Genomic DNA, 12,081 nt, shown 5'->3' with positions numbered 1-12,081 from the left:
AGGTGTTGATGCATGTTCCTTGCATAACACTCCAATCAGCTAAGTGCTTTGAATGTGCCAATAAGAGAACACCAGCATTATAAATGGCACATGGTAGGCGAGTGACCTTTAAAAGATTTCCCATGAATGCCCAGGAGCTTCAAGTCTTACTTCTTTTTGTTGCAAAGTACAGCTTGAGAAATTTTACTTTCCTTTCCTAATGTAATAGAGAAATCACAGTGAGACTACATTTCTAGCCTGGACAGAAGTCCAACTCAGACAACCAGAAGAAGTTCATGACTTGTCTACATGCACCATAATATCAAATTAAAGCAGATCTGTAGACAACTATGAAAACCAGGGTATTAATGCTCAACGGCAAAGCAAACTAACATGGAAGAAACGAAGAATAATTTTAATTTCCTTTTAACAGCCAACTTGTTATTTCAGTGACCAGTGATTAAAATTACAGGTTACACTGATTACATAGAAATAACTCCCGCAAGCAGTAGTAATCACTTGAGTAGCAATAATGGAACAAAAACTCTGCGATTACAATTACCATTCCTTTATTGGTAGGTAAGCTTCCTATTGATGGTCTTTTATCAACCAGAAGACGTAGTCTGACTACAAATGGCCAAGTATGACGTGTTCCTTCTAATTTTAGTACCCATGCTTTCTAAATAAGTGAATTCTCTTTTGTTATATGCAGACAATACAGATCACTATAACAGGATGGTTCATTTTTATGAAATAAGACGGGAAGTAAATTCAACTTTATTTTTAACAGAGCTATGGCAGAAAAAAATATTACCAAGAATCCCTATTTGATTACAGTAATTTGTCTCCTTGTATCATATTTCAACAAGGTAAGCAATTGTTAATCTGCTGGTCATGCGCTTAAGAATTTCGAAACTTCAATGAAGCGTATACTAGGCATCAGGGGTATAACTAGAATGCAAATAGTAAATTCAAGAATATGCCCCCTCACAGTGGTGACAGTAAAATAAGAAGTAATGCAAAGAACATTATACCTATAATAGATAGTTTCAGCAGAGAAGAACACATCACAGTATAGTGCCAGAAATCAAGGGATAGGTAGTATGCCACACAATATATAATATCTACAGGAAAAAAAACCCCCACATGGTAGCTGAAAGCACACAGCCTCCGGAATTTGCAGTTGCTACTTTGGCTGTTACTGCTATACTTACACCCATACTAGGTATGTTCGGAATATAATCTCATAGGTTCATATGTAAAAGTCCTGTTTAACTTTAGTAAAAATAGCCACTGTAATTAGAGATGAACGAGAATACTCACTAAAGGCAATTGCTCGAGCGAGCATTGCCTTTAGCGAGTATCTCCCCCGCTCGAGACTGCGGGTTCGAGTGCCGGCGCGGGGGAGCGGTGAGTAGCGGCTGTCAGCAGGAGGGAGCGGGGGGGAGAGAGGGAGAGAGAGATCTCCCCTCCGTTCCGCCCCGCTCTGCTCTGCAGCTCCCTGCCCGCTGCCAGCATCCGAACCTGCAGTCTCGAGCGGGCAGGTACTCGCTAAGGGCAATGCTCGCTCGAGCAATTGCCTTTAGCGAGTATACTCGCTCATCTATAACTGTAATATAACCAAAAACTCCAATATTTCTGTGAGTAAAATGAACAAATGGAGCAATCTTTAGTTACTGTTCTAACTTTTTATTTACTAATATGAAACTATTTTAATATTTAGGATGAAAATTCTCTTTAACAAACTTCAAAATATATGTTTTGTCTGAAGATGGCAAATACATTGACGCTTTGCAGAGATTGTAGTTCTCCTCAAGAGAGAATACTATGTAAAATTCCTGAACCATTAATCTTTTTCAATAGATTTTGAAGGATTTATGACTAAAGATTTTAAGATTTTTCCAAATAGCGTATACAATATAAATGGGAAATCTATATGCAGCTAACAGAGGAAATGTTTAACAAACCTATCCACACTTTTATCCTTGTGAGTTCAGATGTAGTAAAACTCTTTCGTGCACTTTAAGAAAAACCGATCCATAAACATAAATTAAGCTAACAATGTGTGTCAATGTGATATATTGCATCTGAAGGGCATCAGTGTGATGTGGAAAAATAAGAGAGAATTAAAATTTGGGGGGCTCAAGGGCCCACTAGGGTTAAACTGTAACCAATCCCACCATAGCCTTTGCCATAAGCTGAAACCCTTAGTTGGGTCCCCTTAAAAAGTAACTTTTATTGATATGCAATAAAATATATTAGAGTAGGAATGAATTAAAAAGAACAGAGTTCTCGATGTAGTGTGTGAATGAATGAAATAGAATTGACAAAACTGTCTAAGAGCAACAATATCCTGCCTTGCTGATTATGCACAAATATCAGGGTCACGACTAACACTTGCTAAAAATGGTATGCGCTACTATGCAGCAGTACATCGCTATATGCTAAAGATATGGCAAGTGATTGGATCCCTGCATTAAGGCCCATTTAGACACAACAAAAATTCACTCAAAAGCCTGAAGTCAGTGATGAGCCTTATTAGTGCATGCTGAGTTCTCAGCGGGATACCGCTGATAGCATTCTTTCAGCTGGTATCGCGCTTGGAGTTCTCAGCGGGATACCACTGACAGCTCCAAGAACAAAGCAGCTGAATGCAGATTACAGCTGTTATCTGCATATAGCAAGAGCCTTTATTTACGCGCTAATGAACTCTCAAGTAGCTAATTAGCTGCTTAAGAGTTTATGCAAAATGATCGCTCAAAACTGTCACTTGAACTGCCATTTGAGCAAGTTTTGAGCGATCATCTTTCAGTGTAAATGGGCCTTTAGATTGGATCGCTGCCAGATAAACTAAGTATGAGATGAGCTTTTGCAAGATAGACTACATGAGGCTCTGTGCTAAAAAAAATAGCTCCCCCAACTAGTTTCACCAGAACTCTGGCATCATCAGGGAAAACATAAGAGAGCGTTTAGGTCCAGCCAATATATTAATTATATCTATATTGTTCTTAGCCTCAAATCCTTGATTTCTGCAGTGGTGTGCACAAAGGGGAGGCTCACAGCTAATATTTAAATGGTTTCCTTATTATGTTGATGGGTTTTGCCATGAAGGACAAAAGATTCTTGCATTTGTTTTCCCCTTCATATCATTTGTAGTGATTTCTACAAGAAGTTGTCCAGTTCCCCGGCTCCATGTTGCCAACAATGCTGGATCTTTGGAGAGGAGAGTCCTGAACATTTTTTCACCACCCAATGACAATTAAACAAAGAAGGGCTAGCACTATCCAAGATTGTATGCATCATAGAATCATAGAGTGGTAGAGTTGGAAGGGACCTCCGGGGTCATCAGGTCCAACCCCCTGCTCAGTGCAGGATTCACCAAATCATCCCAGACATTTAGCACACAGAGACTTTAGCACATAGCATCGTCTTGGTTTACCTTAAAACTACAAATTATCACATTTACAAAGACCCAGATCTATAATTGTATGCATGTTTGAATATAGTTTTGTACATAAAATATAAAAACGTTTTTCTAAATCATTGATGCTTGAATGGATTGTCCTATGAAATTAACTTACCATCTATCCACACAAGTATCAAAACAGCTGTGGTCTGACTGCTGGGCACTACTGTTCCCTTCATTTCTACTTTCAGATGAATGGAGTAGTAGTGCACATGCATGACGACTGCTTCATTTATTATAGGACAGTCGGGACCCCTGTGCTCATGATTAGTGGTGTTCTAGCAGCCAGACTGCCACCAACCCCATACATATTCCCTTTAATTTAACCAACTCTTATACTGAACCTTCACAGCTCCACTGCACCTTTAATTAGTAACAATAGATGGAGTAGAGTATCCAGAATAATGTACCTGTAGCAGGGAACCTTTTTTTAGACTTCAGTAATAATAAAACAAAATCTCACCTTCTCCTGAATGCTCTGCTTCTCTTTCTGGGTATCTTCTAGCTTAGTCTGTAACTCCCGAATATGTGTAATATCTGTTGCAGACTAGTTGAAAAAAAGAGAAAACTAATTTAACAATGCTGAATCTAAATATATGGTAATACAGACTTATTTAGCATTATCAAATATTGTTTTAAGTAACTTATTAAATGTTTTGCAAACCAGCATGGTCATTGTGAACGGGGAGCAGCCAACATTTAAAAATGTTCAATAACAGTCATTACAAACATTCACTGGTTCACTTAGTTCTTTAACCCCTTAATGACATGGCCTATTTTGGCGTTGAGGACCAAGCGATTTTTTGGTATTTTTCCATCTCCATTTTTCAAAAGCCATAACTTTTTTATTTTTCCGTGGACGCGGCCGTATAAGGGCTTGTTTTTTGCGTGGCGATCTGTAGTTTTTATCGGTGCCACTTTTGGGTATATAGACAATATCGTAAATTTTTTTTTTTGATGATAACAGGGAGAGAAAACGCATCAATTCTGTCATAGATTTTTTTTTTTTTTTACAGCGTTAATCATGCAGCATAAATGACACACTAAATTTTTTCTGCGGGTCGGTACGGTAACAACGATACCAAAATTGTTATATTTTTTTTAGGTTTTTACACTTTTTTGCAATAAAACCCCCTTTTTTTGGAAATCTTTTTTTTTTCTCTATAGCTGCATTCAAAGTCATGTAACTTTTTTATTTTTCTATGTATGGAGCTCTTTAAGGGCTTATTTTTTGCGAGACGAGCTGTAGTTTTTATTGGTACCATTTTGGGAAATGTACGGCTTTTTTGATCACTTTTATTGCATTTTTTGTGAGGCAAAATGCTAAAAATTAGCATTTTGCCTCTGTTTTTTAGCGGGTTTTTTTACGCTTTTTGTCGTACAAAATAAAAAGCATGTTCAACTTTTTGTACACGTCGTTACGGACGCGTCAATACCCAATATGTGGGGTTTTAGTTTTTTTTCCCTTTTTTTATGCTAATATTAGAAAAATCATAAAAAAGGGGTTTTTTACATTTTTTTTTTTTACATTTTTCTTTTTTTTACACTTTTCTTTTCTTTTTTTTTATACTATTTGAGTCCCTCTGTGGGACTTACATCACTGTGCCTATGATCGCTGTCATAAGGCATGGCAGAGCTACTGCTCTGCCATGCCTTATCGCTTGTACAGCGATTATAGGCACAGGCAATACAGGACGCCAGTGTCTGGCGTCCTGTTGCCATGGTGACAGGCCGGGCTCTCGCGATAACATCGCGAGTTCCGGCCGGAGACACACAGGGATCGCGATCCCTCTGTGAACTCTTTCCCTGCCGCGATCTACTTAGATCGCGGCAGGGAAGGGGTTAACAGCGGCGGGCGCATCTCCGATGTCCCCCCGCTGTTGGAGCGGGACGCCGGCTGTGACTGACAGCCGGCTCCCGCTGCGGGATAGCGCGGGATCTTATGTGATCCCGTGCTATCTCCAGGACGTACCAGGTACGTCATGTTGCGGGAAGTACCAGGCTGCCATGACGTACCAGGTACGTCCAGGAGCGGGAAGGGGTTAATATACAGAGATGCAAGATCTGTAGTAATTCATCCAGCTCCGCATTTTAGGGCTCATGTCCACAGGCGAGTTTGAATTCCACGTGGTGTACCCGCACGGATGATCTGGAGTTCAAGCCACCTATAGACTATTCATGGGCGCCTGCAGCTTACTTTAAGCATGCGGGTTTGTTTTCCGAACCCTCTGGTCCGGAAAACAAAACGTAGCATGCTGTGTTTTGCTGTGGGACCCGTGGGGACGGCTTCCATTGAAGTAAATGGAAGCCGTCCAATCTGCGGCTCACCCGGAACTGTCACACAGGGTGTGCTGCAGGTCCCGCGAGAAAGCAGGAGATTTTTTAAAAATGCACTGCACATGCACTGAGGAGACACTAGACGACCCGCGCGCATCCAGAATGTCCTCATGCCGTGGGCAGGGTGGGATCCCGTGGCGGGGCTCCCGCCCACGGAACCCGACCCACCCGTGGACATGAGGCCTTACTGTGTGTGGTCAGTCTTGAGGAGAACAGGATGTTGGGTTCTTGATGCTTTTCTGCTTAGTTCAGATGGTCAAGAAAGCTTCTGCTGAGCCATCTACACTGGTTCCTTTGTTATAAATACACATGATTTCTTCTTCTAAAGAACATGTCCCTTACTATTTTATAAGTTATAGTTATTTATGGAGCTATGGGATCAAGGACTTGGCCTCTTTTGGCCTTGAGGACGCAACGATTTTGGGGAGATTTTCACCTCCACTTTTCAAAAGCCATAACTTTTTTATTTTTCCGTCGACACGGCCATATGAGGGCTTGTTTTTGGCGTTGTGAACTGTAGCTTTTATTGGTGCTATTTTTGGGTACATAGACTATATTGTAAAACTTTTATTCATTTTTTTAGGACAGCAGGCAGAGAAAACAAATCAATTCTGCCATTCTTTTTGTGTTTTTTTTATAGCATTAATAATGCAGCATGAATGACACAATCTATTTTTTTCTACGGGTTGGTACGATTACAATGCCAAAAAAAAAATTATTTTTTTTTTAAGGCTCTTCCACTTTTCGGCAATAAAAACCTTTTTTGCATTCAAAGTCTTAACTTTTTTATTTTTACATGGACAAGGCTCTCTGGGGGCTTGTTTTTGTGTGATGAGCTGTAGTTTTTATGAGTACTGTTTTGGGGTACATACGGCTTTTTAAATCATATTTATTGTATTTTTCGGGAGGTAAAATGAAAAAAATAAGCATTTTGCCTCAGTTTTTTAGGTTTGTTTTTTTTTACACTTTTTGCCTTGCAGGATAAAAAGTGTGTTCAATTTGTTGTGTGAGTTGTTACAGATATGATGATACCAAATACGTGGGATTTTAATTTTTTTATATGAATAGGGAAGAAAAGCACAAAAAAAGTTTTTTTTTTTTACATTTTTCATTTTTTTTACAGTATTTGTATCTTTTTTTGACAGTTTTTATGTCCCCGTAGGGGACTCGTAGCATAGCTGCTTTGATTGCTATGAGAAAGCATTGCAGGACTTCTGTTCTTCAATGCCTTATTGCTAGTAAAAGCGATCATAGGCAATGGCAAAGCAGAACGCCTGTAGCTGGCGTCTTGTTGCTATGGCAACCCATTGGCCCTCGGCGATTACATCGTGAGGTTCTGATGACATCACCGAGGGAGCGCCCTCCCTCTGTGAACCCTTTACATGCTGCGAGCTACATAGATTGCGGCATGTAAGGGGTTAACAGTGGGGGTCGCTGTCCCGATGCACCCCCTCTGAGAGCTGGCTGTCATTGATAGCAACACTGTCAGATAGCGCAGGATCTCTTCTGATCTCGGGCTATCGATAGGGTGTAAGTGAATATTCTGTTGCGATAAGCATCCCTCTGCCAGGATGTACAGTTAGGCCCTGTGGCGGGAATGGGTTAAGTAGGGTTCAACAATAATAACGTTAACGGAGCACTTTCATCCAGACAGTATCCTTTCTGATTATAGACGTGTCGGTCCTCCCTGCATGAAGTCGTGTGTTAACCGTTTTTTAATTGTATTTAGTAAAAGCTATTATTTTTGCATTTGAGACATCTTTCAGATGGTGTCTTATCACCTAACCGCTCTTTGTTTAAATCACTGCAGAAATATCATGTTACAGAGGACCACTAAACTGTTTGCGGGCAGACGGTTGTTGATTATTTTATCCGTATTCAAGGTATCAGAAAAGTTCTTAAAAGCCTGGAAATCCCCCTTACAATACAAGATATTCTGTTTCTTTGAGGGTGCATGCACACGGCCAAGTAAATTCTGCGAGTTTTGTGCGTTGCAAGAAGCATAAAACTCGCACAAAAATACAACCTATTATTTGTAACGGGTGTATTTACGTGGGTGATTTCTCTCCTGAAGCGAAGCCGCAAGATGGAAAGATCACAGCATGTTATATTTTCGTACAAGCTTCCCACAAGAATAGAACATGCAGATGTGCGGTCTCCCACATATAGCACATCACACGGATGAAGTGCTGTGCGCCGCGAGTCGCGCCCAAGAATGTCAAGTGCAACTTGCTCATGTGAATGCGCCCTAACCATTTATAAAACAATTCTCAAGAAAGTAATTTAACCCGTTTAGGACCAGCGACAGTAAATTTACGGCGGCTGGTCCTGGGCTTAGAGCACTGCCGATAGTAAAATTACGGCGGTGCTTTAAGTCTCCTTCCTCTGCAATCAGTTAGAGGCAGGAACGGGTTATCAGCTGTTAGTGACAGCTGAGAACCCGGAGCAGAAGGCAGGAGGGGTTTTTAACCCTTCCTGCCTTCTGCTTCCCCGATATACAGTGCTCAATGAGCACTGTATGGGGTAAGTGAAAGTAACATGTACTTTCACTACGGGAGCCTCGGGGGGTCATGTGACCTCCTGGGATTCCCTGCTACTGCAGAGCTGGAGGGTCAGACTAGACCCTTGCAGCTCTGCAGGTGACTAATGTTACCACAGGGGTTGCTTTCCCCTGTAACTAGGGCTCCTATGGACGCACCAGCTACAGTGGGAAAGTGTCAAATAAAGAAAAAAAAAGATGTGAATGTCCCCCAGAGGTCTTATATGACGTCATGGGGGACATAGATAGCAAAAAACACAATTACATAAATAAGTAAAACAAAATAACAGAATAAAACAACAATACATACATAAGAAAGAGAATAACACAAAGCAGACGCCAACAAAAACCATCGCCGTATGCGCCCTGTAAACCAAAACCATACATACAATATATCACAATGTCCGAAACAAATAGAGGAACCCATTCCCATACTTTATTTTAGTGTAAATATAAAGATAATTTTAAAAAAAATTATAAATGTTAAAAAAATGATTTTTTTTTAGCTTCTTACCCACAATAAAACTAAAAAACGGAAAAAAAAGTCAGTAAAAAAGATATAAAAAAATAGTCCTATATGTCACGGAAAAAAAACGCAGCAAAAATAATTTTGGTAGCTAAAGGAAAAAAAAATAGAGCAGTAAAACCGCCACATGGGTAAAATCCCTAAAAAGTGTCTGGTCCTTAAGGTACACCACAGCCTGGTCCTTAAGGAGTTAAAAAAAACAAAAACAAAGAAAGAGACGACTATTTTCCATTTATCATTAAAGGCAACCAAGCCATTTGAAATCACGGAATGCAAATACACAAACGAGGCTCAGATATGCATGTCAGATAGATTTGGAATATTTGTTTCACCTTGCACATAACTGTAACAAAGATGTCCCTTCTTGTTAACCTAATGTCACACTGTTCATTTGCGATCCTTATGAGGGGAGTAATACACATTCAGAAACACGTTCTTGAATAAATTGCACTTTCTATTTCTTTTCCAACAAGCCGAGACTTAGTATATGTGTGTCCTCCATTGACAAGACGATATGGCAAGCTTTGTTGTAGCTTTTCTCTTCCTACCTGTGCAATGAGTGCTTTGTGTTTCTTCATAAGCTCATTCAGGTCTTCTTGATCCTCATCGATCCTTTTCAGCAGCTCAGCTTTGTCATGCTGTAGCTGGAACAATTGTTCATCAGCCTTAAAATGGGGAAAATACAATGCTGAGTACAAAAGTTATACTTTTCTGCAACAGTACATTCAGGTATGAAAGAATGAACAGTGAATACTGGGAAATGGCTACTTATTGTGTCCACAAACCTTACGCTTTTTATCATGAGCGTGTGAAAAATCACCTGTAAAGCAAAATATGACATAATAGGATTCACTAGTGGAGTACATAATTATTATAGGAGCTATTGTTCTGTTATAGTTCTGCATTAAACTGGATATCTATTATATATCATCAAACTGATGTACTAAAGAGGAGCTGTCAGCTCTTCTGACATGTCTGTATTAGGCTGGGATTACATGGAGACTTTTTGTAGCGCAATTTTCCAATTCTAACTAATAAGCTACAGCTGCAGTCCAGGAGACTACTGAGAATTGCGTACAACTGAGGGCACTCCTATGAACTGCAGCTGTCAATTGATAGTTATAATTGGAGCGTAGCACTACAAAATCTCCATGTAGCCTCAGCCTTGAAGGTGTTTTTAAGGCATTTTTTATTGATGACATATCCTCAGGATAGGTTATCAATAGCTGATCACTCCGACCCCTGTGTAGTGGCCGGCGCTGGTAATTACAGGTGCAGCTGTCACTCTTTTGAATTGGAGCTGCACCAGCAATTACCAGCATCGGCCACTATACAGGGGTCAGAATCATCTGATTCTGCTCCACACCCTGTGTATGTTTTTTCAGTGACAGCGGGGCTGGAACAGCTGATCAGTTGGGGTACCGAGCAGTGAACTCAATTAATCAGCTATTGATAACCTATCCTGAAAATAGGTCATCAATAAAAAAAATGCCTGGTAAAACCCTTTAATAAATATTTGTATTCCCCATAAATAACAATGCTGGTTGCATCTATTCTTTAAAATCTGCATTGTACTATTCCTCGGTTATTCCTCCTGTAATGATATAGATGAATTCTAAATGGGTATTATCAGTATATCAATACACAGTATGACATGTATGTAGAGATAACCTATTGTCTAGGGCCTTTTGTACCTTGTGAGTTGCAGGAAATTTTGATTTGTAGCGGGGAGCCATGTTAAATACAAAATGGTGGAGAGACTTATTAAATGTGGAGAATCCTAAGTTTGTCACAAGTATTAAGCTATCCAAATTGGCCATATATGGTGGTTAGCACATATGTAATAACAACTTGCCAGAGTACATGTTTTTTAACCTAGGACATGGAAAGCCACACAGTATGGGGTCGCAAGAGAGATGTGGCTCCCAATCCACTGGTTGAGGACCAGTGGTCTAGGGCAATGGTAATTGTTAATTTAGAGTGGCTTCATACAAGCGTGTTTTTGTGCGTATATAAGTGCGCACCCATGTACCTGCAAAAACATGCGTGAATGCAGGTCCGTGCATTGTTTTCAATGGAGCCGCGGCTACTGCTGGCGGCTCCATTGAAAACAATGGTCTGCCAGCACCCCTGCATTGTTTTTCAGGGAAGGGCTTTACATATAAGCCCTTCCCTGAAAAACAAAAATTTTTGTGTAAAAAAAACCAAAACTTACCTGTCCGCCGCTGCTGTGTTCCCCACGGATTGAAGAACACATCAGATGCAGCAGAGGAATTTTTCAATTCTCTACTGCAGCAGTCAGACATGCTGCTGGCACCCCCTCAATTGATTTCAGGAAAGGGCTTTAAATATAAGCCCTTCCCTGAAAATCCAGTATAAGTTCTGTAAAAAAAAAATAGATACTCACCTTGCTTCAGCTGCCTGAGCTCAGCTGCGTCTTCTCCTGCTGTCCCCCGCTCTGTGGTGCTGATCTATCAGCAGGTGGGAATTTAAAATCCCCGCCTGCTGAAACAGCTGAATGTGATTGGCTGAGGTGCTCAGCCAATCACAAGCAGCTCTCGCCGAATAAATGATGCGGCTCCATTGAAAACAATGCGTGCATTCACTATAGTGCACGCATGTCCTATCTTTGCAGGCACACGCCTGTAAAGCACGGACATGTGCACACACCATAGGGAATGCATTGGGGCTAATAGATGTGTGTTTTTGTGCGTGCGTATGCACACACAAAATACACGCTCGTCTGAAGCCACCCTTAGTCATACCTTTTGAAGAAAAATAACAGAGAAATGGCACAACACGGGATTCTAAGAAAAGATTCTCCAGTTTTGTTATTTCATGGTGATAGACATAGATGTTAGGTCCTCTAAGTTACTACTAAATGTGCACTGATATTTTACCTTGTTCGTGTTTTCATAGTTTAATTCTATCTCATCCGTAGTATAATTCTAGACAGTAAAGCGATACCTTTCCTGCTGTATGCTATAATTTACTGCATGCTGTAATTATGTTGAAAAAGTAACTCTCTCACTACATTCTTATTGCTTCTACACAAGCCATAATGATGCCGTTTTCGAGGCCAAACTAAGAGTGAATTAAAAAAAAAGAGAAGAAAATGAATATTTCCTTCACATTCTCTTTATTATACACTTCTGATATTCAATTCAAAAACCTAACTCACAGAGAAGGGAACCAAATATGCACCACCTGGTAAACTGCAGGGCAGGCTCAATC

General features: G+C 40.3%; 1 protein-coding gene across 1 annotated transcript in view; it reads right to left on the bottom strand.

The window, feature by feature from the left end:
• Positions 1-12,081, bottom strand: part of MYO18B (myosin XVIIIB) — a 529,330-nt gene that overhangs the window by 113,237 nt on the left and 404,012 nt on the right. The window contains exons 37-38 of the mRNA XM_066603908.1: positions 9,396-9,512; positions 3,909-3,992 (exon numbers count right to left, since the gene is read on the bottom strand). Of these exons, the coding sequence (XP_066460005.1) occupies positions 3,909-3,992; positions 9,396-9,512 (201 nt within the window). The remainder of the gene's footprint in view (positions 1-3,908; positions 3,993-9,395; positions 9,513-12,081) is intronic.

Source organism: Eleutherodactylus coqui, chromosome 5, assembly GCF_035609145.1.
Source record: "Eleutherodactylus coqui strain aEleCoq1 chromosome 5, aEleCoq1.hap1, whole genome shotgun sequence".
In the NCBI taxonomy this organism is placed as follows: Eukaryota; Metazoa; Chordata; class Amphibia; order Anura; family Eleutherodactylidae; genus Eleutherodactylus; species Eleutherodactylus coqui.
The sequence above is the reverse complement of the archived record's forward strand: the minus strand, read 5'-3'. Positions and strand labels throughout refer to the sequence as shown.